A 26,918-nucleotide genomic window follows, 5' to 3' on the forward strand; every position below is an offset into this window, starting at 1 on the left:
AAAAAATGCAACCAAACAGAAACGAACCACAGCCCATTCCTCCCTTCTCTGAAAGTTATTCCTATGATTTAGGACCTTTACCACAATACCAACTAGAACCAACTCTTTCCGATTTTAATAATAACCAAAACATCACCAATGACAATTCCACCAATTCCACAAACAGTACTAGAACCAAAAAAACGAGACAATTTCGTCGTGATCGTGATACACAAATCAGTACTCCTCCGACCTCATCATCATCATCATCATTAAATAATATTAATAATAATAATAATTCTAGAAATTTAGAAAAAAACAATTCAAGTAGCAGTAATAATAATAATAATAACATGGTGAGTGTTGCTCCTGGTATTTCCATAATACCTGGTAATCAACATTTGATAAATAATAATGCAAATTCACTTCCGGAGAGGATTGAAGGTGGAGCTACTAAATGTCCAATCTGCACACGAAATAAACAATCGTGTGAAGAAGCTAAATCCCTGATGGGTAAGCTAGGAGTTAGTAATCCATTCCTCAAGGCACAGAATGATGCATTCAATAAAAAGGTTACGAGACATAAGGGGAAAATCAAAATGAAGGAATTCAATGCATCAATTAGAGAGGAATTTAAACAATTATTGGGGAAAATTGAGGGGAAAATATTTAGAAATGAAGAGGAATATTCAACATTTCTAAAGAGGGAATATTATGATCATTTGAATGAATACTTAAAAGAGACAGTAAATAGTAATGAGGATGATGAAGAGTATCATAGCAATGAGGATGATGAAGAAGATGTCTCAGAAATTAGTACTGAGGAAGATGAGGGCAGTGATACTGAAACATCAGATGAAGATGAAGAATACCCAAAGAAGAGAAAGAGTAAAGCATCGACACCAAGCTCTAAAAAGAGTAAAGCTGACAAGTCAACAGCCAAAGCAAGCAGTTCAACCACTAACGTTGCTTCCTCTTCATCCTTTGCATCTGTTGCTCCATTAGGTGAAGCAAAAGTTGAGCTTGTTGCCTATCAAGAAAAGTACAAGGATCTTAACATTTACATGTTATGCATTCTTAATCTTTCAGATTTTGATAATTTTGACAAATTCAAATCAGCAATCAAAAAGGAATTGCTAATTACACATGACAATTTCAAAATTTACTTTAAATTTGGAATACTTGGGAAGAGTTTCATTATTACAAATTCCAAAATACTTGAAAATCTTAAACAACAAGTAATTGCTTGTCCATCAACCTCACGTGAAATTATCGAAATAAGAGGAATGTAAAATACAGTTCAACGAATGTCACTTGTTATGTTCAAAGTTCAACCTGTCTGTCAAAATCAAAAAACATCAAAAAAAATGTTTTGCTTTCTCTTGCCCAATCGGAATAGTAGAAATAACAACAATACCATCACTTCCATCTCTACCACTTCAAATGTAAATGACCACCTTTCGTCCGAATTATTGTCAATTATACTTTCGTATTTTTCATTCGAAGAGAAAATTAGTGTGATGAGATTTGTTTCTAAAACTTGGTTTACTTTCTGTTGGATTAGTACTGATTCCATCAATATTGATGCTAAATGGAGTGAACAATATGTAAAATATATTGTAAACAAAGTTATTCAAAAACAAACTCTTCCATATTTGGAAGAATTGACTGTTTCTTCAGAACATGCTCTTACAAATGATTTTCTAGTGGGTGATTTCCTAACAAAATCAAGAAAATTGCAAAGACTCTTCTTGAAACAACCCATCAATTCATCTCAATTATTTAATGTCACCAATCATTTGAATAATTTGACAAACATTTATTTGAATATTCATAATGTTAAGAATGAAACTCTCATTTCAACATTTAAAGATTTGGATTTTAATGATTTGAGACCAAAGACTGTAATATTGCCAAAACTCAAGTCGTTAACTTTACAAAATGCACATTTGGATGCTGAACATTCAGCATCGATCCTATTTCTCTTCCTTTTTAAGAATATTTTAGTGAACTTTTCTAATCATTTGCAATCCAGAACTGATCTTCCATCTACCATTGATTGTAATTTGTTGGAAGAAGTTGAATTAATCAAGTGTGATGGAATTGATGAGATTTTTGAAAAATTGGAAAAGATTACAAAAGAATATTGTGAAAAGGAATTAAAGATTTATGGATCTACTGTTGAAAAATCATTCAGAAATTGCATTCCCCTCAATTCATTGACATTCAAGTTTTGTTCTGATGTTGGAGACAAGGCATGTGTTTCTAGTTCCAAATTATTTAAGAATCTCAACAAGTTGTGGTTTGATAAGAATAAGAAACCAACAGAGTTGACCTTTGGTGTTGCTCCACAAAGTGGTTTTACAGGTATTTTGCACGAGAACAATGGATTGGTGTCTGTCTTGTATCAATTCAGAGATTCTTTGCGGAGTTTAAAGCTGTCAGAGTTTCTTTTCCATACATCAACCACTCCAGAGGATACACCTTACAATTTTACAAAAGTATTGAGTTTATTGACGAATTTGAAAGATATTCAACTTGATTTAGGAAGCACCAATACATCAGTCTCGACTCAATCTGTATTTTTAGCTCAGAACATGTTTGAAATTTCGAACAGTGTTGAAAGAATAGTTCTCAATGAATGTGGTGATATATTGACACAAGAATTTTGGGATGTCATGACTGGAAACAATGTTAAAGACGAGACTACCATTTTTTATCCTAATCTACACACACTCACTGTTCACAGTGGCAAAATGTATAACATTACCTCTAGTTTAATTAGAGAAAATGCATTCCCTAAATTGGAAAATGTTACCTTTGACTATTGTTGCAGAATTGAGAGTTTGTACAAGGATGCAAAAGAATCCTCAACTTCAACCTTCGAACAGAATGAAGAAGTCATCACCACCAACAAGAAACAATTTAAAAACATTACATTCGATAGATGTATCAGATTGAAACAAGGAATGAATCAATTTATTTCCATGTGCAATCCAAAACTGATTGATACGTTTGACTTTTTGCAAATGAAAGAATGCACACGTTATGATTGGTTAGGTAAATTGACCAGTGTGAAGCATGTCAACTTGACCAGCAATATTAATCTCAAGGATGATGATTTGAAGTATTTGGCAAATTGTGAACAACTTGTCTCACTTTCTCTAGCTCACAACAAGACTCTGAATGGTTCTGGACTCAAATACCTGGCCGATTCTACAAGAATTTGTGAAACTTTGCAGTTCCTTAATGTAGATTGGTGTTCCAAATTTGAAGATCAAGCTCTAGAGCATATTTCAAAGTTTACCAATCTAAGACAATTACACATTTTACATGTAAAGATATTGTCTCGCTTTGATTTATTGAAGAGCTTAACCAAGTTGGAAACTCTGTTGCTTGTTCGTTGTTTCAACTTGTCTGACGAGAGTATTATTCCAGTCATTGAAAATTGTAAAGATCTGAAGGTGTTATCACTTCATGGAGGGCATCACGGTTACAATGAAGCCATGTCCAATAAGATTTTGAAAGCAATTTCTCAAAATTTACACAATATCAGACATTTGACTGTTAATTTTGCTCCAATCACCAACGATGGCGTTAAATTGCTTGCCAAACTTCATTACTTGGAATATTTGGATGTAATGAGAAGTAAGGCATCCGATAAGATTTTAAAATACTTCCCAAACACTTCAGTTGTTCTTGATATCAAACAAATATCCCAATAATTGTACCATAAATAACTATCTATTTCTATAACTGGTCATGCTTGGATTGTATGCTCTATTATTCATATTAGGATTCTGTTGATTGTTAGTGATAGGTAACAGATTAGCCCTCACACCCATATAATACGAAAGCAAGAGTTCAACAAGGTAAACCAAAACAGTCCTTATTGGAAGATTCATCAAAAACACTCTCAACTTGTCAGTTAATCCACTTTCCTTTCTGTAGAATGGATTAAGAAGTGAGTCAGTCTTTGGTGGTGAATCGATCTTGTTATTTAAGGAAATACAATGACTTTCCAAATCTTTGAGTTTTTGTTCGTACTCTTCAATAAGTTTCTCCAGGTTATTCTTCTTTGTCTTTCTTGTTTCGGTTTCTTCAAGTCCATTAGTTGCTGTGGTTAAATTTCTTTCCTTCTTTTTCCTTTTTTTCCTTTCAACTTTTTCTACAGGTTTAACAATAGTTGGTTGACCAACAATTTCCTTTACAGCACTTCCTAAATCTTCCAGAGCTGGCTTGAACAAACTCAGCAATTCTCTATTGAGAGTTGAGATGGAAACAGCCAAGTGTTCAATTTCATCAATCAGTGTTTTTACCTGTTCAGTTGATTCCGCTTTCAATAAAGCAAAACAATTATATTTGAACATCCAAGTTGCTACTGCATCCTCTGTATTCATCAATTCCTTGAAAGTTTTCTTTGATTTTTCAATAAGCACTGCCAATGATTCGTTAATTTTCTTCTTTTTCTTTGATTTTGCATTTGTTTGCACTGAAAGAGCCAAACTTGTCAAAATATTTGCTAAATTCAATTTCAATTCCTCTATAAATTGTTGAAATTCTTTTGCCCTCTCAATCTTTTCTACAGAAACAAAATTCCTTACATGAAATGAATTTTTCAAATAATCTGAATCAACATGAGGATAATTCTCCAATGCTCTTTCTCTTTCAGTTCTTGAATTTGCCTTGGCCATTGTAAAGATATAATCCAAACTTGAATCAATCAAATCATACAAATAATAGACAACAATTGATCTCAATCCTTCCTTAATCATTGAAGATAACCAATGAGGAGATGATATTGGATTTTTTCCTCCATTCAAATCCACACTTTCCAACATCATGAAAACATTTCCAATACTTTCTGATCTGAACTTTCTAAAAAACAAATAATATAGACACGAAACCACCAAATGCACAACTCTAAACGATTTCCTTCCAAACATTGACAAATTCTCCAACTCTAACCTTCTCATCTGATTCGAAGTTTCAATAATTTCATCCAACATTTGTTTCTTCTCCCTCATACGAGCTGATTCCTTCCACAAATAATTCTCAAAATCCGAATCTGCCTCCAAATCCTGATAGAAACCCCTCCTCCCAACCTCTGTCTGCTCTAGGAATGTAAAAACATCTTGTCTTTGCTTGGTGGCAAGCCTCTCATATTGTTCCGAATCTAAAATTGCTTCTCTCCTCCTCAGCAAACGTTCCAAAACGTAGGATGAAAATACAATAATCGAATCATCAATTAATAAACTCCAGAAAAGTGATGTAAATCGATTCCGAATAAACGGATTAAACAATGATGATAATTGAAAATTATTTAGAAAATTAAATTGTGATGATGATGAATTGTAATAATTGCTTCCGAATGAGTTGTTATTATTGAATCCATAGCTATTATTATTGCTATTAAAATTATTAAATTGACTCGAATGATTATTCAAATAATCGAAAGAGTTTTCCATAAATTCAAATTTTTATATTTTTTTTTAATGTTTTTTAAATTTTTACAATTTTAATTATATTCAATCTTTCAATAATAATTCCAAAATGGCCATTCTCATGTAGACACCATTATTCATTTGTCTAAAGTAGGCTGCTCTTTCGTCAGTGTCAATACTTTCGTCCAATTCGTCAACTCTTGGCAATGGATGCATAATGATTGGCAAGTGTTGATTTCTGGAATGTTGTAAATCGTCCTTCTTGAGACAGAATGATGATTTGTAGCTCAAATATTGATCTTCATTTTCAAATCTTTCCTTTTGCAATCTGGTTGCATAAATTACATCCAATTCCTTCATAATTTCAGGTGTCAATTTTTCACATTCAACAATTTCATGAACATTTCCATAATTCTTGACACATTCCTCAATAACATAATCTGGCATTTTCAATCCAGATGGAGAAATCAAGTATAATTTAAGCGGTTGGGTATTATAATATTTGTATAATAATCTCAATAAGGAATGAACAGTTCTACCAAATTTCAAATCACCAAACATGCAAATTGTCTTTAAATTGAAATCAATTTGTTGAGAAACTCTCTTTTCTTCTTCAGTAATTGTAAACAAGTCCAATAAAGCTTGAGTTGGATGTTCACCATCACCATCTCCAGCATTAATCAATGGCTTTTCCAATTTTGGTAAAACTTCTTGATGAACTCCTCTCTTTGGATGTCTCATAACAGTTAAATCACCATATTGCTCCATAGTACGAAGAGTATCTTGCAAAGATTCTCCCTTAACACTACTACTACTTTGAATATCAAGAGTAATTGGTTTACCACCCAATTTCAATACAGCAGATTGGAATGAGCATAAAGTTCTAGTCGATGGTTCAAAGAATAACAAGTTTACAATCTTATCGGAAAGGACAGTATTATATTGATGATATTGTTTAGTTTTGTGATAATTTTTAAATTCACCAGCTCTCAATGACAACTGTTCAATAAGTGACTTGTCGACTTGTTTGATGGAAAGTAAACTCTTCAAATTATTTTCAACACCTGTACCAGAAGATGATGGAGAACTCATTCCTTTTTTTTCAATTTAATTGTGCAGCAAGTGATTGGACCCAAATTATCCTTCATCATTGATTGAGGAGGTGAGGACTTGGATATTGTTTTAAATCTCCAGGTGGGTACTTCTTGAAGAAAAGTTTCAAAAGAGTGTTATCTGAGCAGTTGAAGAAGTTTGAGATTTTCAATAATCAGCTCGCTTGAGGCCTATTAGAAAATAAATGTTCATGATTTAGTTGAATTAAAAATATTGGATATCAAGTTAAAATGAAAAGGTATTCAAGTCAAATGTTCACTCTCAACATGTCCACTTGGAAGGTTCAAAGAAAAAGAGGATTATAAATTAAGCAAAAAGTTTAGTAAACAAATGAATTATAATAATTATATACAACAATTCGGTTGTATAGGATGATTGTTGACACTCTAAGATTTGATTGATAAGAGTGAGTGATCCGAATTAGCTATTATTGCACATTAGTAAATCTCAATCTCAAATACAATCCTATTTGACTATAAATTTAATAATAATAACTCTTCTTGACAGCAGGCTTCAAAATCTGGAATGAGCACATCAAAGTCTCATCGACAGACATCATTGCACCTGCATTATCGAATTCGTTACAGTAATTTGGAGCACTGAAAATCGTCACCAATTGCCTCTTGGCAAAGAATTTGTATCCTTCTTCTACGACTTGGTGAGCACGACAGACAAGATCCAAATCATGTTTTTTCAGGAATTTTTCTACAACATCATTACCAAATGTGAAAGAAACACCTCTATCATTTTCTCCCCATCCTTGTATGCCTTCTTCTGGATCACTCCACAACAAATCACACAACAAGCCACTATCTGGAACATCACTACAAAAAGTTAATAATATTAAACAGAGGGATTACTTACGTTGGACGCATAACCTTTCTAATTTGTTCCATATTGTGAAGTTCTGGCGATAAACCACCGTGCATACAGAAAATCTTTTCATCAATAATAGCAGCAACAGGCATGCAGTTGAAGCAATCAGTAAAGCTCTTCCATAATCTTATGGAGTATCTTCTTTTACATTCGTCATAAAAACCATAAATTCTGTTGATGGAAGCGCATTCTATTGTTGTTGTTGATATTAATAAACTAGTAATAACAACAATAATACATACCGTGATTACCTCTCAAAAGGAAGAAATTTTCTGGATATTTAATTTTGTAGGCAAGCAAAAGGCAAATAGTTTCCAAGGATTGCTTTCCTCTGTCTACGTAATCTCCCAAAAAGAGATAATTTGCTTCTGGTGGGAAACCTCCGTATTCGAACAATCTCAAAAGATCATAGTATTGTCCATGGACATCTCCACAAATTTTAATAGGTGCTTCGAGTTCCAGCAAAGCAGGCTGAGATATGAAAATTTCCCTAGATTTTAATATTAATTGTTTAATTTCGTTTTCAGTTAGACTCACTAATAAAAAAGTTCGAACCATTTCTTTGATGATTTTGAATACAAACCTTGTTTTCCTGGTCGAGAACCTCTAACTTCCAACAATTTAAAGATGATGGCATCAATGTCGATATCAGCCGTTGGTGTTGTAGGTGTAGACATTTTTTTGTTGTTGTTTTATGAAGAATTTTGAATCAGCGCACTACAAAAAAATTGCTCTGATAATTTAAATAATATTATTGTTGATGATGATGTGTTCTTGTTGTCGAGTCTAACAACAATAAATTTATTTCCAATAGTACAAGAGAGAGATGAAGGAGCAAGATACGATTAGCTTGTCAAGTGTTGATACAATGCGACTCGTATTTTTTTTGGATACAAAGCGCTGAGCGGCAAAACCTGTCTTCCCTGTGGTTGACTAGCATTTACAATTGCCAAGCGCCAAACAAGAAAATTTCTAACGGCCACTGAAAGCACTCAGAACGACAAGTTGTCTTCAACATGTTTCTACAGTTTTTGTGCAAACTTCATATGTGTAAATAATGTGTTGATGGATGATTCGACAATTCCGTAATTCAATTGTTTCAACTACATACCTGTTATTAATTAACTTGTTTGATGATGAAATATTGCTTGTTGGTATTAAATATATTTGAGAATCTTTTAATTGGATGATGAACCTATGAATTGTAATATTCAAATAATCTCTAATGTGTTGATCCATAATTCTCGTGATGATGTTTAATTTTGAAAATCCTTAATCGGATATCTCTATGACTTTGGAGGAAAATATTTGAACTATTTGGACGTTGTATTGAAGTTTACAAGAAGTCAACGAACGATTATCTCATAATACGATCACCAATTAATTATTAATTTTAATTAATTGCAATCATGAAATTCATTGCTTGGTTGTATTGCAATAAGAACAATTTGAAATTTTGATTTTAAAATTAAAAAAATGAAAGATTTAAAGAAGGGTGTTGGTCTGTGTATTGTATTAGGATTGGCTTGTATTGCATTGTATGCCTTTATTATTATGGCATCAGTAATTGCTCAGAGAAGTCCTGTTAAGGATGGAAATCTTACTTTTGCCACTTATTCAAAAGCAAATGTTTAAAATTATTTCCGATGATGGAATATTACTTTTAATGATCAATAGATTTTGGACTTTAAATTTTCGGAAGGGACAAACCCTAAATTATAATTAACTGTTAATTTACAGTAGCAATGAAACAGAATATTGTGCAACAGTTGTTCTGAGCAGAAAATTATTATAAATTAATTAATTGAAAATGAGTACTATGGATTTATAAAACTGGTGAGCCCTGGATGATATTGTAAATAAAATTAGTGACAGCATTCATTCTAGTGAGAGGAAGAAAATGACCAGAGTGTTTCATTACACGCAATCTGTAGTTACCCTTATTTGGTAAAACTTGTTGCTTGACAAAGCTTTCACACAGGTTGGATCGAAGTAAATAATCGTTATCACCATGTAAATGAGAAATGGGGAGATCATTGTTGAATCTATCCCATTCAACTTGTTCATCCTTTTTCAAAGTATTATCCAAATCGTGAGCAGTAAAATTGAATTCTGCAATCAGCATTTGAAAAACAAAATTTGGATCCTTATCCAACATCATGTCATCCAATACTGTCTTGTATTTTAACATGATATTTCTATCTTCCTTCCAAACAGAAACCATATTTGATTCCATTAGTGAACTAATCTTGTTGAGATATCTGTTGGCCCACAAGTAGAATCTAACAATTCCATTCAAGACAAATCTTGGGAAATAATTCATAACAACCTTCTTAATTTTTAGATAACGAGGATCAACGCAGTGAGTAAAAGATGGACAGCTTCCAACCAACATGACACCTTTCAATTTCTTTGCAATTTCAGGATATCCTTTCATTAATTCTTGTGCAACAAATATTGAAATCATTCCTCCAACACAAAATCCACCAACAAAGAATTGTTCAAAATCCTTATCCAAAATTTCCTTTTCATAATTCTTGACAATATAAGCTGTCAATTGTTTGGCATATGAATGTAATGTCAACTCATCAACTTTTCCGTATACTTTTTCATCCAATTCGAATAAATCTATCACTTGCAAAATATCACCGTAAACCTTCTTTTGATTTGAAAATATTCTGTGATCAGTGAACAGACTCGGAAATAAAAACATTCTAGTATTTGTCTTTTTCTGTTGTATCAAATCATTATTAACAATTATCTCCTCATCCGTTCCTTCGGTCATGCACTCATCATCATCAAGTTGATTATTTTCCTTCTTGTTGCTGAATAATAAATAATAGCCACCTCCAACCAAGACAGCAATTCCAGCATAGAGGAGTGTTGTCATTTTTTATTGGTAGAAGAATCTAATAATTTACCACAGCAGTTTATTGAACTTGGTATTGCTCCTGTGTAATCCAATATGCTTCTATCATACTCATAAATGCAAAAATTGAGCAATGTTAGTAAATTTATTTACTAACATCCCGAAGAATATTCTATTGTTATTAGAGCGAGGAAACACACTAGGTACTTCCTCACGTATCAAAAATTTTGAAGGAGGGCAATAGCCAATGGCAATTGACCATATACAGGACAGCTTTTCAGAGTGCAAGGAAAAGCGTCGACTGCATAACTTTCCAACCTTCTTGATCATTGGAAAGTCCTTCAAGGTAAGTATGAAGATTTAAGAGAGGCAGTAAGACCATCCTTAAATTGTCCCTCAAAACCTCAACTGTTGGCTATATAAAATTATGGTCCATTATTTTTAAAAATATTTCTTATTACAATTTTGAAGCTATGGATTGGAAAAATAATCGCAGATCTATGTTTGTGTTAAGCCCGATAAATCAACAATATATTCATGTTGGTATTCTGTATATTCAAAGATTCAAGTAATTCTAACATTCTTTTAAAAAATGTGTTTGTAAACAATTTCCTATGTCAATATGTGTCGAACGTAATTGAAAAAATTGAAGTTCCAACCTACGGTGCAGTTTTTAGTGTGGGAATTTGCAGATAATGTTGATGTTGCCTCTTGTGATGACATTTTTTAATTAATGGCAGGAAAGAACTGTAGACTAATCCTCAAATCAATTATTCATTGCTCAGTAGTATAATAGATTGTAACAGTTAACCTTAAATTGTCCTTGAAAACCTAAACAAATGCAAATAGACAAACATAAATTAAACTTTATCATCATGAAAATTCCAACGAGTATTCTTTGGAGAATGTGAACAACTCATTACATAAGTATCATTATCAATTGGTTTCTTCTTTTGAGTTGCACTACTCAACATGGATTGAATCGACATGCAAACACTCTGAATATTCATCACAGGTGTCCATCCATCATATAAAATGTTAAGGCAAATATGTCCATTTGTATAGACATGTTCATGGAGAGGAACGTGAGGAGGTACAAATACTACTTCAGGTGATTGCAATGGATAATCATTGGAAAATGTAAATTTCAAAAGATATTGTTCTCCCGAGTAGATTGTATTTCTTGCTCCGTGTAATGTACAATAAATTGTTTCTAAATTATTGATTGGTTGATTTATGAAAATATCAATACCAACTCCACTTCCCTGTATGATTTGTCCACTCTGCATTCTCTTCTGATTATCTTCTTGTTCCTTTACAAGTTTTTGAATTTCCTTTTGAATTCTTTTGGCATACATTTTTATTTACAATTAATTCCAATTAGTATGATGATGGTGGTGATGATGATGGAGAAGTATAATTATTATCGATGATTATTATTGTGATGATGCTATTGATGAATTGTCTACTTGTTCCGATTCTTGTAATAGTGCTTCACAATTATTCTTCTATTTTTTTATGGTTGCTTTATTTGCTTTGATTTTCTATCTTTGTTCATCGTATTGTAAGATATGAACATTATCAGATTTTTCTAAAGTTAAATAGTAAATATGAATATAGTATTGGAATATATTTACTGTTCGTCATGATCTGCAAATTTCCAAATGTAAATAGTAAGTGTGGCAGCTGCTACTGCTAAAATTACACCCCAAATAGCCAAAGACTGATTGATGAGAGAATCGTTTGCTGGTGGTTTCCATTCTTCTTGTTTTTTGTTTTTCTTTCGTTTGTTAGAGAGAAGAGGTTGTCCAATTGTCATGGCATTGGTCATCTTTGGAGGAATTTGATTCTTCTTTGGAAGTGGTTGACTTGGTTCAATATTAAATCCAAGAGCTTGTAAAATTGGTGAGAGAGGAGATCTAGGTGAGTGAACTGGAGAGGAGAAGGTAGCTGATTGTGGTGAGAGAGGGCTTGGATAGTTCTTGAGATATTCATCATTGAGAAGTTGTTCTTTGGTCTTTTCTAGATCGTCTTCTGAGCTTTCTTCATCTGAAATTTCCAAATTGGACAGCAGGGTTGAATCATCATTGGTGAGTTCACTAATTCTATCCTTTGAAGTGATGTGAACTGTGCACAGTTTATCATAGCAGGAGATTAAATTCATAAAATTAGGTTTTGGCACTTGGAATGGAATATTTCTGATTGGTAGACTCTTTAGGTCCATTTCGTTCCACAATAATTGTTCAATCATATCTCTATTAATGTTACCAGGACAATAGACGAATGAGCAGTAAACTTTTTGTTGACCTTCTCCATCAAAATATTTCTTCCAAGTTTCAGTTAATAATTCGGTCAACTTTTCCTGGAATTTCACCTCTTGATTTCTTCTAATTTCACTACCGGCAGATTTTGCCTTATGTCCAGTTTGAATGTCGTGTTGTAATTGTCTTCCTCCTTGCTTCTTTCTAGATACATAATTCGAAAAAGTCTTGTGAACTATTGCCTTCCCTAAGGATGGATCAAAAATTGCTCCAGAAAAGTGTCCACCATGCATAATACACACAAAAATCAAATCACTCTTTGATTGAGGCAGCATGAATTTATATTCCTCCTGATTAAACCACGCATTCCAAAAAGTTAAATATTTATCATCATCAATTTCCAATCCGAACAATCCAGGAATTTGATTTAAATTCTTTTCAATCTTTTTCAATGGTTCTTGTTGAAAGAGGGCCACAATTTCCTCCTGATTAATTTTATATTTTCCCACTTTATGTTCCATCATCATCAAAAGCCTAGAATATTAAACTATTTAATATTTAAATATATTATTAATAAATAGATGGTTAAATTATTCTACAATCCTATCCGATAAAAAAGTCTGTTGACGATGAAAAGATTACTATTACAATAGAGAGAGACACCTAGTTATCTTTTGATATTTTTTTATAATCAAATTTCGAATATTTGTGACTTTTTCCCGCCAATTACAATAATTTCTTTTTTACTTCATTAAAGAGAATGCTCTTCATCAGATCTCGCACTTGCCCTTTATTGTTCTGGAAAACTTCAAGGCAATTAGAGCATTCTGGTTGACAAACATCAAATAAACTTTATTAAAAAAAAATAGAAGAAACAAATTCCTATTCTTTGAATCATCACTGAATACATATGCCCAATCATTCTAAATTATTTAGTAGTAAATTACATCACAGCGAGGACGATGATGATATCTTCTCATCAGCTTCATCGGGAGGTTCATCAGCTTCCTCCGATCTGATCGATGTTCTGATCAAGAATACAACATCATCACTGAAGGGGAAATCATCACTCGATTTTAAATCACTCCCAACAGGGATTATATTGAAAATTATTAGAGAGTATTATATTTTGGATTTGACTCAGTATTTTACAATTTTAGTGAGAATGATTTATCACAAGTATAGAAATAACAAGACGAATGGTTTCTTTTTGATGAAATTGTTTTTTGGAAGGGTGAAGAAGGAAAGGTCTTTGGGATTTATGGATAAATATGACATGTCTTTGAATCCATTGTTTAATTCATTGACAAGTATTTCGAATAGTAGTAGTGTTAATACGGACAGTTGTTCAACAAGTGTTGGTTCTAACAAGTCGGAGGAAAATGAAAGAGTAGTCGTTTCCCTTTTCAAAAATGTATCATTATCAATAGAGCAAAGTTTTGTCGATCAAGAACAAGCAAAACACAAACATTACTATCAAATGATTGTTTGGTTGCATCAAATGTCAACATTGGAGTTTTTGTTTGGAGGAATACCACTGAATTATGTGGAATGGAATGTTCCTTATCCAGCCATTTTGGCCTCAGCTTTAAATAATCATGATTCCAATACACAATTGTTGGAAGAGATGAATTCCTCTCAGGTGGTAGTTGCTGGAGCTAAAAGTAATAGAAAATTTATTATTCGATCAGATGAACAATTTGAGGATTTGAATAGAAATCGTGTGAATAGCTTAATTCAAAATACACTTTATACGAGTAAGGAGGAAAAGACAGTGCTCAATTCTGATATATTATTCTACATTTACTTGAATGGAGTAAAGAGTGCCAAGTTGAAACTCTCTAATTTTGACCTAGGTTTCGATCACATGACAACAAACAAGAGTAAGACTAATTTATTTTATTTGGAAAATATTGATTACCAAGGAAATAGTGATATGATGATGGAAGCACTCAAATATTCAAAGAATATCAAGTTCTTAAACTTTATTGACTTTCCATTATCAGATCTGACCCACCTTTCGAATAACATGTTAAAATTATCACTGGAAATTGCCAACATTTTCAATATCAAGGGAATTGAAAATATTGGAAAAATGGAAAAGCTTACCGAGCTGAAAATCATTATTGCAAAAAGTTTGCTGACAACCACAATGAATAATTGCGATCCAATCATTGAAAAATTACAATTACAAAATCTTGACAAACTTAGGAAATTCCATCTCGAGAAAGAACCAACTATTAACTGTTCTGATTATAGAATTTTACTCAAATTGGTCAATTGCTTAACTAGCAAATTGAGAGAATTAACGTTTGCACGATTTCCTTATCCCAATATGGTTCATTCCCTTGTTAGAGAAAGATTTACAGAATTGAATTCTCTTATAATCAATGAGCCAACCATGTTGGAATTTTATGATGAACCAGTTCAATTTGATGGATTGGAACACTTTACACTCAAACTTTCCCCACAAATAGTGGCAGAAAACTCGAATTCGACTGTTAATTTACAATGCAAATTGACCAGTACCCAATTCGAGAATTTAAAGTTTAACTTCACAAATTCAAACTCTCTATGTTTCAATTTGGCTCCAAAGAATGCTTCAAATTACAAGAGTCATATTGTTGATAGTTTGGTCAATCAGGTTTTTGATAAGAACTCTCACATCTATGTCATCAGTTTTACAAATACTAGAATATCAAAACTCGAATCCATCTCTCACATGTTTCAGAAACCAAATTTTGTTCACGTACAAGTCCTCAATTTACTGCATTGTCTCAAACCAGAAATGTCAGTCACTCCAGAACTCGTGGATCAATTGGGAAAATCCTGTCCAAACCTAATTACACTCAAATGGTCTAATTTCAAGGAAAAGAAATGCTTTGAACATTTACAAAAACACTACAGACACCAACTACAGAATCTTTCTCTAAGACATTGTATTATTAGTAATTCTAAAGCTTTCGGATATCTATTCTCCATGAGTAAGCTCAAAAAGTTCTCACTCCAACTAGATCAAGCATTCCCTGCAAACTTCCATCAAACCATTTCCACACCACTTTTGACCTCCAAAACTACTTCAAATGGAAACGCTGATGAGCAATCAATTACTCAAGAAAATTCAACCACAATTCTATCTCTCTACAATGGATGTTCTAATTTGGAATTATTTTCACTCGAAACTCCTGCATTTACAGATCCACAAGTATTGAGAGAATTATTTTCTAAAAAGAATAGAAATTTAACAAGATTAACGATTCAAATCACTTCAAATAAGGATCAATTAGATACTCTACACGAAATTCTCAAAGAAGTTCAAAATGGAAAATTCAAATAAAGATTAAAAGGAATCTTGCAGTTTCATTTAACTCAATTACTTCTTTACAATATAATCAAAAACAATAGGTTGTTCCACACCATCCGATGAAGCATTAATAAATAGAGTGTTTCCAACTTTCTGATATCCATAAGCTCCATGTACATGTCCAAAACATGAAACTTTCAAATTGGTCAAATATTGTAATCTCTCTTTCAAAGCATAACTTCCATACTTTCCACTTCCATCAAGAATCTTATTTGGTGGTGTATGGGTCATTAATATATCAGTATCTGTATCAATTAAATCATAAACAGATTTCAAATCCTCTTCCTTTTTGTAAAACCCTGTATTGTCCAATAATTTTGTAAAGTAATTTTCACCTTGAAAGTCACCCATGTTAGGGACGAAAGGTGTTCCAAATATTTTGACTCCCTCAATGGTAATACTGGAATTCACCAATACAGCAGTGGCATTCGAAAGTAATTCATCATATTTTTCTTTTGTTTTTGGGTATTCCTAAAATACATTCCAATAAATTTCCAATAGTGTCAAATATATTCGAAACTTACATGATTTCCACAAATCACAATCTTGTGCTTGTAATTTACAGTTCCAAGCCAATCATTAAACCTGGAAACTTCTGCATTCGATCCAGCATATGTAAAATCACCACAATGCAATAATACATCTGCCTCCTGTGGTAAATTCAACATTCCATGTTTGTTATGAGTGTCACTCGTCACTACAAATCTAACCACTCTCAACCCATCCTCTGAAATTGTCTCATTCTCTTCATTTATCTTGAACGGAACTACTTTACATTGTTCCACTTCCTTCTTAATTTTTAATTTCAATTCCTCGGCCAAACTTTTTGGTCGAGCAGAGGAAGAACAAGCATCTTCCTTTGGAATATATTTCAATGAGGAAGGAGGTGGAGGAACTCTCATTGTGTTGGCAGATGGAGGAGGAGGTGGAGGAACATTTCTATTTGGAGAAACAGCAATGACATTAAACTTTCTGATTGGATTGAGCAGAATTTTCTTGTTTTCATTTGATACAATGAGTGGGGGTGGAGGAGGAGGTGTTATTGATGAAATAATATTATTATCGTGAGTAGTAGTAGTAGTATTGGAATCGGAATGGTGAGGGCTATTAGTAGAGATCATTTTTTTTAATTGTTGTTTTGAGTGAACTTCTCTTTTGTTCAAATGAATACATACAAGTTCAAAGTTCCTATCAACTCTAATTTATTGACAGCAACGTCGAATCATAAAAGATATAATCAATTAGCTAATTGTGAGAGAGTTTAATAATTATCAATGTAGGCAGCTCTATCATTAGCTCTATTCAACCATCCTTGCAAGAATTTGTTATTGGCAGTTCCTGGTCTTCCCCAATACAAGTAATCTTGTCTGTGTCTTTCGTTTAATTGTCTGGCGAAAGCTTTTGGATCTTGTCCATTGTAACCACCAAATTCATTAAGGTATTGTCTTGATCTACCAGTACCAGAGTTGACAGCAATATCAGAACAGACATAGAAAGCAGGTTGTGGTAAGTTAGAACATCCTCCAGGTCCAAAATAATTTTCAGAATATAATTGAGCTGCACTTGATTTGTAAAGTGATGGATTTTGGTTATAGGCATAATAGCAAAAGTCAGCTGGATGACCAGAGAAACCATTATTAAATGGTGCAAAGAAGCCATTTCTATTATTCCAACATTCTCTGTAAAATTTCAAAATTTCAGTTTTTCGAATACAATTGAAAAGAAACTTACGATGGAGTAACACCCATACATGTATAACCAATCTTTCCTTGGAATTCATTACCAGAATCACTTGCCCAATTTTGACATCTTCCTTCACTCTTGAATATTTCTGCCAATGTTTCAGCTGCCTTATCACCAGTCTTGCTGTCAGGTCCAGAATATGATTCTTGACAGGCCATCTTTAAAAATTGAGCAGAAACCCATTGATTATCTCCAATACGAGCCCACTTGACACCATTAACATTACTAGTTTCGTATACAGTTACTTGAGTTTCTGGTCCTAAAGTTTTAACAACTTGTCCACCAGGAGAAGTTCTAACATTCAATGCATTATCAACATTGGTACAACGAGTTTCAGGCCAGAATGATTCACTATCAGACAATCCAGAAAAAGAGGATTTGGTCAATTGGTGTCTAATTTCTTGAACGATAGCTTTGGCCAATCTTCTTTCCAAGCTCAAGGCATTCAAGCTGCTTGCAACCAACAGGACAGAAAACAACACGGTAGCAACAATGAGTGTGCTAGATTTCATTATTGTGTTATTTTTTTTGTGAGATGCTTTTTCGTTACTAGACAACGCTGCATTCTTGATGATTCACCCACTTTCGTACATGTGATGAATTTAGCCAATTTACCCTTGAGAAATTATAATTATCTCTCTGAAGTTATTTTGAACCATTTATTTGCTTTCAAATATCACCAAGTTCAAATCAAAATAAATAGAAAAATATTGTAATAATGAAAACCTAAATTATTAAGGTAATACACTCAAAAGTTCAGACTTTATCATCCAATACATTCTAAAACAAAGACCTGCAACTCTTTCAATATTTGCAACTGTTGTAATTGATTCAGTATTGCAGAATTATTATTGGTGGGTTGCAACACACAAATTCAGCACTGCACTGTTACATTCTTAATAAGGTTACGTTCTGAATATAATCTTGAAGCATTAAATTGTCAAAGATGAAATATTCAGCTAAATGCATCCTAAAAGTCTTTTCGTGCCCTTTTTCAAAAAATTAAAAAAATGCTTTCTTTTTTACGCAAGGCTTTGACACACAACAATAACAATAATAATAACAATAAGAATAACAATACTGATAACAATAATAATAATAATAGTGATAACAATCATTTTATTCCTAATGATATTTTAATAATAATATTTCAATTTCTTAATCAACAAGATTATATAAAAATATCATTTGTTTGTAGATATTGGAGATTTGTTGTTCAACAACCATTCCGAAAGGAATTTACAAATTTTATTTTAAACTCTTCATATTCAATAGTTTATTGTACATTTATTATTAATGCATTTGAGTTTTTTAAATTCTTTTCTTCCATAACATTATAACACTGTACCTGAATCAACATTTAAAACTCTGCTTTCTTCAATGAAATTACAAAGTTTATTTATTGATTCTTGTGTTGTTAAAAATAATATACCATTCAATTCTGTAAAACAATCTAATATAACTGAATTAGGATTAAATTGTAAAATGAAAAAGAAAGATTTACGTGCTTTATTTATTGTAATTCCAAATTTGAAACATTTAAGTTTAGGAATGGTAGTAACCGAATGTTTAATTAACACAGAATCATTTCTGAGTACACATTGTCATAAATTAGAAACACTCCATTTACAATTATTACCTGAAAATCAAAAAAAAATTGTAAAATTATTACATGGAATATTTAATCCATCAACAACAATATCCAATCTCATTGATATTAGAATATTTGTAACAGATAATAATCCAACAAGTAATAGAAAATTAAATAATTTTACATTTAATTTTAATTCATTTCCAAATTTAAAATATTTATTTCTTGATATTACCTATATTTATACATTAGAATCAATTAGTAATGTATTAAATTCAAATAATATTTCAAAATTACAAGAATTTGGATTTGGAACTATTAGAAAAGCTATTGAAAAATTACAATTTAATTCGAGTGAAAATTTACAAAATTTAAAAAAATTATTTTTAAATAGAACAGAAATGATGACAAATATTGATAATCTTCCTTCATTAGAATTATTATATATAGATGAATATGCAAAAAAACATTATTCCGCTACAAAATATTCAAAACCATGGAATTTAGCATCTAATGTGAAAATGCCATCTCTAAAATATTTACATTTAAATCTTTTTAATGAAACTCATTTACCTGATCGATTAAATGTGGAACCATTTAAAAATATTAAATATTTTTATTTTGAATCTGAATATAATATTGATTTATCAGAATTGAGTAAATTAAATTTAGAAATATTAATTCTTAAAATTTCTGAAGAATATAATAAGAATATACTTCATCACATTTCTAAAATATCAACATTGAGAGATTTAACATTTAGTAATCCTATTAGTGAAATTGATTTGAAATTACTTTGTAAATTACCAAATTTAGAATATCTGAATATTAGATTGGAATTTTATAGTGAAACATCTTTTACTTTTAATTCACTAACTACACTCTCAATTCATTCAAAAAATTTGAAAGGATTAAATTTCTTTCAAATATCAAATTTACCAAAATTTAAAACTTTACTAATTCGTAATCCTTATGATAATAACTATACATGGTGGTTGCAACCATTATTTCCAAATTTACAAATAATTAAAGCAAGTACTGACAGTTTTGGAATATTTTTAACATCTCAATATAATGATGATATGAATTTTGGTGAGTATGAAGTTTCACAAAGAGCAGCAAATCATTTCCAAAATGAAAACGTATGGCTCTTTCCAAAAAAATTTATTTAATATTAAAGCTCTGTATCAGAGGTTTCTCCTTGGTCACAGTTGATTTTTTAGAAGGATCTCCTTCAGCCAATATCTTTGGTTTCAAATGGTGAATTCAAGCAAGCCAATGCTGAGAAGGCCAAAGTTGACAATGATTATGTTTGTAAACATTTCAAATCCTATTTTTCAAAAAATTCAAATAAAAAGTTGGTACATCATCATAGTTGTTATTTATCATCATTATAAAAGCCTCTTGGATGGTTCAAGAGATGCTGAATTCAAATGTTATAGAGATTGAACAGAATATTGTTGTACATTATATTTATTGTACCCAAGAAGGAACTTTTGGAATAAAGGACAGTTCCTTCAAGTTTACCAATTCAAATGCCTTTCATTTGGAATAAGCCAAGCTCCCAGGAACTCACCAAGATTATGAAAAAACTGGTAACCAAGTGGAGACAACAAGGTATTATTTTGTTCCTAAAATTCAGAAAGAAAAGGGTGTCTTTACTCCCTGACTCAAACTGAAGCAATTTAGACTTCAAACGTAATATTTCCATCATTTGCAAGCCTAAGAACTGAAAAAGGATAAGGAATTGCTTTAGTGTTGAGAAATGAAGGAGAATTTTGTGAAGAATTAAGACAGGCCAAAATTAAATCCTTACAAGTCTGATTTCTAACTTGGAAAATTTATTTATTTATTGATTGGCCCATGGTTTTACCTCATTTCCATTATTTTCTGTTTACTCTCAACCAATAATCGATAATAACTTTCAAGAAATTATTGCATGGTATATTTTCTTGACAAGATAATTGGATTTTTTGTAAATAATCAAGAGTTAAATTATTTGAGCAAAATATCTTGAAATACTCAACTAGCTCTCTACAATCATTATTATTTTGTGAAACTGAAGCTAAATTTAGTAATATAATAAATTCAGTATCATTAATGGAATATAATTTTTCAACAATCAAGATACAGACATGTTTAACAATCCATGTAATATCCAATTGTTGTGCAATGATTAAAATACCAACCAAATCATTCAATTTAAGGTAATTGAACTCATATCCATAACATAATTTACATATGATTTGTAATATTGTATTAATTTTAGCTGAATTATTGAACAAATCAATAATCCAATGATCTGATACCATCATTTCAATGAATTCATACAAGTCAACCACATTATTTTCATTATTTTTAAATAGAATATTTAAAACTGAACTATGAACGGATAGAATTGATTTATGTAATTGCAATAATTCATTTTTATCCTTATTAATAATTACATGAATATCACTATTACTTTCATCATTATATAATAATTTTAATGATTCAGTTACATTTTTGGCAATATTTTCAAGATTATCAATTTTATAATTAATTTGTTTAAATGGTTGTTTAACATTATTAATTTTATCTTGAATAATTTCGAATAATGGATCTGATTTCAATAAAGTTGCATTTTCTTTAATAAATGCAAGACACTTATTTGCCAACAATAGCAAAATACTATTTTTAGCTTGTTTTAAAATATTTAAAGAAAGATAATTATTAACTATTCGTAAAATCCTCATAATGTTATCTACATTCATTCTATTTGAAATGTCATTAAATAACAATAATTTAATTTCATGCTTGATATCATTAATATCATTTAATATAAATAGACAAGTTACTAAATTTAATTCTAATTCTCCAAATGAAATGAAATTAATAAATTTATCATAATTACTAAATAAATCATCTATATTTAAACAATTTAAATCAATAATTGCGTTTTTAATTAAATAATATAAAACTTTTTGGTCATTCTCATTTAAATGTTCAATTATATCATTTTTAATTAAATTATAAAAATCATTTGAAATATTTTTTAATAAATTTAAATCTAAATAAAAATTAGAATTAATTTCATAATTGAACTTAAAATTATCAGTTACCATAATATCATTAATCTTGAGACTATTCTCATTATCTGTTTCATGAATAAAAATAGTAAAATTTTTACCACAACAAATTTGAATTTCATCACCTTCCTTAATAGTAAATGGTAATTCAATTAATTTTAGTTCATTGGCTGATTTATTAGCATATCCTAATTCGCCAAATTCATTAGATCCAAATGAATAGAACTTTTGGTCTACTGTTTGCAAAACACTGTGGAAGGTACCACTTTCCATATTAATAATATTATCCATATTTGCTTGTTTAGAATTATAGTCAATATATTTGCATTCATTATTATATAACGATAAAATTTGATATTCATTCAATATTAATTGATCATAATTTTTCTCAAATTTAAACTCATTATAATTATTATGTAATTTAATTACTTTTTTAGGATTGTAATAATCTGCCAAGCCATAATCAATTAAAGTATAATCTAGAATTTACAATAGAAGAATCATTAAAAATAATGAAACTAGTTCTTCCATTACATTTAATATCCTTAATATCTTCAATATTCTTATTAACTAATTTGGTAACATTCATAAAATTATTTAAGGTAAAATAATCTTCAACATGTAATTTACCATTTACAATACTTTCAATTACAAATGGTTGGAATGATTGTGAATATTCATTCATTCCACAAACATACAATTCATTTTCAAATGTTGTGAAAAATGTCAAATGAAATGTTACAAATATTTTGTTTACTTTTAACTTTTCTAAATTTGTATTTTGTAATAAATTAACGGCTACATCATTTGATTTTTTAGCAATGATAGCCAATTGTCCATGTTCATTATTACCAATACCAAATATGGAATTTAATTTAGATAAAAATACAACATGTTCTTTACCAATCGCAAAATCAATAATTTTGTCACTAGTATTTAAATTATTAAATTTAATCAATGTAGGAATATTAGAAATATTATTAATAAATGAACAATTTCCCATTTTGTAAACATATCCCTTACGCGTAAGAAATATGCACAATTGATCTTGACTTTTAAATTTAATAATCTTATCATTAATTAAATAATTTTGTAAATAATCAATTTTATCAAAACATGTATCATTTAATTTTGTAACAGTAATAATATCACTTTGTTTCTTCCAGAATCCATCTCCGCATCCGTAAACAAATTGTGATTTAGAAGAATTAATACCGAAAGCAGTGTTATTAGGTTCTGTTTCGTCGTCCACTACTTGATCAACATGGTGAATGGTGAATTGATTCATTTTTTTTTATAGAGTGGTCTCTCGGTTGTTATTGATACAAGAGACATTAATAAACTTGTACACCTTTTATTTTGTTATAGATTGTTACAACAAATATTGTGCTTACTCAGCATTGCATTCATTGGTTTTGTCTAGCTAGATCGGCGGAAATGAAATCTCATTCGTGTGATTGATGTGAGAGATGTTACGCGCCAAAATTTCTACACCAAAAAATAAGCAAAGCCACTTTTTCGAACTCTTATTTGAAAATCCATTAAGGAAATTAAACTCTCAGTACTTTCAAGAAATACCTCTACTCATCATCATTGGTATTTAATTCAATCAACATAAATCAGCATCAATTTGGAATATTTCAATTAGAGTAGCTGGGATACATCTCACCAAAAGTAATAAGAGCAATATTGTGTGATGGTGTTTCTTCTTGGAATGAAGAAAGTTGCCAACCTCGGAAATATCAAACATTATCATTAAGCTGTAATTCAACATCACATTATATTTATTTTTATATTAATAGTAATACTTGTTCATTAGGAATTTCTTCAACTAATTAATATATTTTCATCATGAATTCCAAAAACATTGTATGATTATTAGGGATGTCTAATCTAATATCACCATCAAGAGAGTTGGATTATTTGTATTCATCGAGTTGTGGAATTTTACTTCATCATACCTTATCATCAGCAAGCTCACTTCAGATCATTAAGGTAAATATCTTAATGGTCATCATCAACCAGTTGCAGATTAAAACTGTGATTTAATGTCTCAATTAAGTTGATTGCTATGTTTGGAAAATACACGAACGATTCAATATTTCAATTTTTAAAAAGGAAGGAAGATTCTTCATGACTTTCAAAAAATTAAAAAAATGCTTTCTTTTTTGCACAAGGCTTTGACACACAACAATAACAAGAATAACAATAATAATACTAATAATACTAATAACAATACTGATAACAATAATAATAGTGATAACAATAATTTTATTCCCAATGATATTTTAATAATAATATTTCAATTTCTCAATCAACAAGATTATATAAAAATATCATTTGTTTGTAGATATTGGAGATTTGTTGTTCAACAACCATTCCGAAAGGAATTTACAAATTATATTTTAAACTCTTCATATTCAATAGTTTATTGTACATTTATTATTAATGCATTTGAGTTTTTTAAATTCTTTTCTTCCATAACATTATTTTTCCATAATACTGTACCTGAATCAACATTTAAAGCTCTACTTTCTTCAATGAAATTACAAAGTTTATTTATTGATTCTTGTGTTGCTAAAAATAATATACCATTCAATTCTATAAAACAATCTAATATAACTGAATTAGGATTAAATTGTAAAATGAAAAAGAAAGATTTACGTGCTTTATTTATTGCACTTCCAAATTTGAAACATTTAAGTTTAGGAACGGTAGTAACAGAATGTTTAATTAGCACGGAATTATTTCTGAGTACACATTGTCATAAATTAGAAACACTCCATTTACAATTATTACCTGAAAATCAAAAAAAAATTGTAAAATTATTAAATGGAATATTTAATCCATCAACAACAACAATATCCAATCTCATTGATATTAGAATATTTGTAAAAGAATATTATACAACAAGTAATAGAAAATTACATAATTTTACATTTAATTTTAATTCATTTCCAAATTTAAAATATTTATTTCTTGATATTACCTATATTTATACATTAGAATCAATTAGCAATGTATTAAATTCAAATAATATTTCAAAATTACAAGAATTTGGATTTGGAACTATTAGAAAAGCTATTGAAAAATTACAATTTAATTCGAGTGAAAATTTACAAAATTTAAAAAAATTATTTTTAAATAGAACAGAAATGATGACAAATATTGATAATCTTCCTTCATTAGAATTATTATATATAGATGAATATGCAAAAAAACATTATTCCGCTACAAAATATTCAAAACCATGGAATTTAGCATCTAATGTGAAAATGCCATCTCTAAAATATTTACATTTAAATCTTTTTAATGAAACTCATTTACCTGATCGATTAAATGTGGAATCATTTAAAAATATTAAATATTTTTATTTTGAATCAGAATATAATATTGATTTATCAGAATTGAGTAAATTAAATTTAGAAATATTAATTCTTAACATTTCTTTAAAATATAATAAGAATATATTTCATCACATTTCTAAAATATCAACATTGAGAGATTTAACATTTAGTAATCCTATTAGTGAAATTGATTTGAAATTACTTTGTAAATTACCAAATTTAGAATATCTTTATATTACATTGGAATTTTATAGTGAAACATTTTTTACTTTTAATTCACTAACTACACTTTCAATTCATTCAGATAATTTGAAAGAATTAAATTTCTTTCAAATATCAAATTTACCAAAATTGAAAACTTTACTAATTCGTAATCCTTTTGATAATAACCATACATGGTGGTTGCAACAATTGTTTCCAAATTTACAAATAATTAATGCAAGTACTAACAGTATAGGAATATTTTCAACATCATCTCAATATAATGATGGTATGAATTTTGGTGAGTATGAAGTTTCACAAAGAGCAGCAAATTATTTACAAAATGAATATGTATGGCTCTTTCCAAAAAAATTTATTTAACATTAAAGCTCTGTATCAGAAGTTTCTCCTTGGTCAAATCTGAATAGTGAATTCAAGTAAGGCCAAAGTTGACAATGTTCAATGAATAATGTTTGTAAACATTTCAAATCCTATTTTCAAAAAATTCAAATAAAAAAATGTCAAGATTAACTTTTCCGTTACTTCTTGCTACATTGATAATCGCTTTCGTTTTGGTGTCATCAGCATCATTATCGGATCGGGTTAATGCCTTGACTCCACTCATAAAAACATCAAAATTATTCTCCATCAAACAACAGAATAATAACAAGCAATTATTTATTACTGCTACAATTTATCCTAATTTTAAAATTGTTCATGGAGTGAAGGATTTAAAATTTGGTTTGGCTACTATTGAATATAATGATCAGTTACATGCACAAGGATTTGATACATTGGTTTTAGAGACGAGACAATCTACAAGTTTGGTGGAAGACTTTGCTATTGCTCAGGGGGCTGGATATTTGGAAGGCTATTTGACAATGCAGAGAATTTACAATCATTTTGTGAATATTAATAGTGTATCGTGGTGGAATGCTAAGGAGAATAGAACTTTGGGAATGTCAAGTAATATTCGTCAATTTTTCAAAGATCAAAANACATGGATTTTACAACAAGTGAGCCAACACATGAATGGAACAACAGAAGAGGATTTATATTGGC

The 26,918-nt window shown here is 30.2% G+C and overlaps 12 protein-coding genes across 12 annotated transcripts; 2 read left to right on the forward strand and 10 right to left on the reverse strand.

The window, feature by feature from the left end:
* Window positions 1–5: 5 nt before the first annotated feature.
* NAEGRDRAFT_59725 (uncharacterized protein) lies at window positions 6–3,704 on the forward strand (the record flags this gene model as incomplete). The annotated part of the gene is made up of 2 exons (XM_002670310.1): window positions 6–1,217; window positions 1,977–3,704. The coding sequence occupies 2 exons, from the start codon at window positions 6–8 to the stop codon at window positions 3,702–3,704; spliced, it is 2,940 nt and encodes a 979-aa protein (XP_002670356.1).
* Window positions 3,705–3,729: 25 nt separating this feature from the next.
* NAEGRDRAFT_74660 (uncharacterized protein) lies at window positions 3,730–4,988 on the reverse strand (the record flags this gene model as incomplete). Its single annotated transcript, XM_002670344.1, has 2 exons — window positions 3,730–3,759; window positions 3,894–4,988. The coding sequence occupies 2 exons, from the start codon at window positions 4,986–4,988 to the stop codon at window positions 3,730–3,732; spliced, it is 1,125 nt and encodes a 374-aa protein (XP_002670390.1).
* A 519-nt stretch (window positions 4,989–5,507) lies between these two features.
* NAEGRDRAFT_74661 (uncharacterized protein) lies at window positions 5,508–6,515 on the reverse strand (the record flags this gene model as incomplete). Its single annotated transcript, XM_002670345.1, has 1 exon — window positions 5,508–6,515. The coding sequence occupies one exon, from the start codon at window positions 6,513–6,515 to the stop codon at window positions 5,508–5,510; it is 1,008 nt and encodes a 335-aa protein (XP_002670391.1).
* Window positions 6,516–6,837: 322 nt separating this feature from the next.
* On the reverse strand, window positions 6,838–8,291 carry NAEGRDRAFT_56375 (uncharacterized protein). The gene is made up of 4 exons (XM_002670346.1): window positions 7,996–8,291; window positions 7,655–7,948; window positions 7,401–7,602; window positions 6,838–7,360 (listed from the first exon to the last, which is right to left on the reverse strand). The coding sequence occupies exons 1-4, from the start codon at window positions 8,087–8,089 to the stop codon at window positions 7,018–7,020; spliced, it is 933 nt and encodes a 310-aa protein (XP_002670392.1). The 5' UTR covers window positions 8,090–8,291; the 3' UTR covers window positions 6,838–7,017.
* Window positions 8,292–9,214: 923 nt separating this feature from the next.
* On the reverse strand, window positions 9,215–10,621 carry NAEGRDRAFT_81882 (uncharacterized protein). The gene has a single exon (XM_002670347.1). It carries the CDS (start codon window positions 10,300–10,302, stop codon window positions 9,238–9,240), a length of 1,065 nt encoding a protein of 354 aa, XP_002670393.1. The 5' UTR covers window positions 10,303–10,621; the 3' UTR covers window positions 9,215–9,237.
* Window positions 10,622–11,141: 520 nt separating this feature from the next.
* NAEGRDRAFT_44833 (uncharacterized protein) lies at window positions 11,142–11,639 on the reverse strand (the record flags this gene model as incomplete). The annotated part of the gene is made up of 2 exons (XM_002670348.1): window positions 11,142–11,546; window positions 11,601–11,639. 2 exons carry the CDS (start codon window positions 11,637–11,639, stop codon window positions 11,142–11,144), a joined length of 444 nt encoding a protein of 147 aa, XP_002670394.1.
* Window positions 11,640–11,914: 275 nt separating this feature from the next.
* NAEGRDRAFT_53615 (uncharacterized protein) lies at window positions 11,915–13,066 on the reverse strand (the record flags this gene model as incomplete). Its single annotated transcript, XM_002670349.1, has 1 exon — window positions 11,915–13,066. One exon carries the CDS (start codon window positions 13,064–13,066, stop codon window positions 11,915–11,917), a length of 1,152 nt encoding a protein of 383 aa, XP_002670395.1.
* A 386-nt stretch (window positions 13,067–13,452) lies between these two features.
* Window positions 13,453–15,879, forward strand: NAEGRDRAFT_53616 (uncharacterized protein; the record flags this gene model as incomplete). The annotated part of the gene is made up of 1 exon (XM_002670311.1): window positions 13,453–15,879. One exon carries the CDS (start codon window positions 13,453–13,455, stop codon window positions 15,877–15,879), a length of 2,427 nt encoding a protein of 808 aa, XP_002670357.1.
* A 36-nt stretch (window positions 15,880–15,915) lies between these two features.
* NAEGRDRAFT_74667 (Ser/Thr protein phosphatase family protein) lies at window positions 15,916–17,027 on the reverse strand (the record flags this gene model as incomplete). The annotated part of the gene is made up of 2 exons (XM_002670350.1): window positions 15,916–16,377; window positions 16,431–17,027. The coding sequence occupies 2 exons, from the start codon at window positions 17,025–17,027 to the stop codon at window positions 15,916–15,918; spliced, it is 1,059 nt and encodes a 352-aa protein (XP_002670396.1).
* A 140-nt stretch (window positions 17,028–17,167) lies between these two features.
* NAEGRDRAFT_74668 (uncharacterized protein) lies at window positions 17,168–18,161 on the reverse strand (the record flags this gene model as incomplete). The annotated part of the gene is made up of 2 exons (XM_002670351.1): window positions 17,168–17,585; window positions 17,638–18,161. 2 exons carry the CDS (start codon window positions 18,159–18,161, stop codon window positions 17,168–17,170), a joined length of 942 nt encoding a protein of 313 aa, XP_002670397.1.
* Window positions 18,162–21,123: 2,962 nt separating this feature from the next.
* On the reverse strand, window positions 21,124–22,599 carry NAEGRDRAFT_74669 (uncharacterized protein; the record flags this gene model as incomplete). Its single annotated transcript, XM_002670352.1, has 1 exon — window positions 21,124–22,599. The coding sequence occupies one exon, from the start codon at window positions 22,597–22,599 to the stop codon at window positions 21,124–21,126; it is 1,476 nt and encodes a 491-aa protein (XP_002670398.1).
* A 172-nt stretch (window positions 22,600–22,771) lies between these two features.
* On the reverse strand, window positions 22,772–23,596 carry NAEGRDRAFT_81883 (uncharacterized protein; the record flags this gene model as incomplete). Its single annotated transcript, XM_002670353.1, has 1 exon — window positions 22,772–23,596. The coding sequence occupies one exon, from the start codon at window positions 23,594–23,596 to the stop codon at window positions 22,772–22,774; it is 825 nt and encodes a 274-aa protein (XP_002670399.1).
* Window positions 23,597–26,918: the final 3,322 nt, after the last annotated feature.

Source organism: Naegleria gruberi, assembly GCF_000004985.1.
Source record: "Naegleria gruberi genomic scaffold NAEGRscaffold_72, whole genome shotgun sequence".
Lineage (NCBI taxonomy): Eukaryota > Heterolobosea > Eutetramitea > Acrasida > Naegleriidae > Naegleria > Naegleria gruberi.

Excerpts from the sequence above, each read along its gene's own strand:
- NAEGRDRAFT_56375 (XM_002670346.1), bottom strand. The coding sequence starts at position 8,089 with ATGTCTACACCTACAACACCAACGGCTGATATCGACATTGATGCCATC. Across the intron at positions 7,949-7,995 it reads TTCTCGACCAGGAAAACAAG|TGAGTCTAACTGAAAACGAA; the intron begins GTTTGTATTCAA and ends CTTTTTTATTAG. Across the intron at positions 7,603-7,654 it reads CCTTTTGAGAGGTAATCACG|AATGCGCTTCCATCAACAGA; the intron begins GTATGTATTATT and ends CAACAACAATAG.
- NAEGRDRAFT_81882 (XM_002670347.1), bottom strand. The coding sequence starts at position 10,302 with ATGACAACACTCCTCTATGCTGGAATTGCTGTCTTGGTTGGAGGTGGC.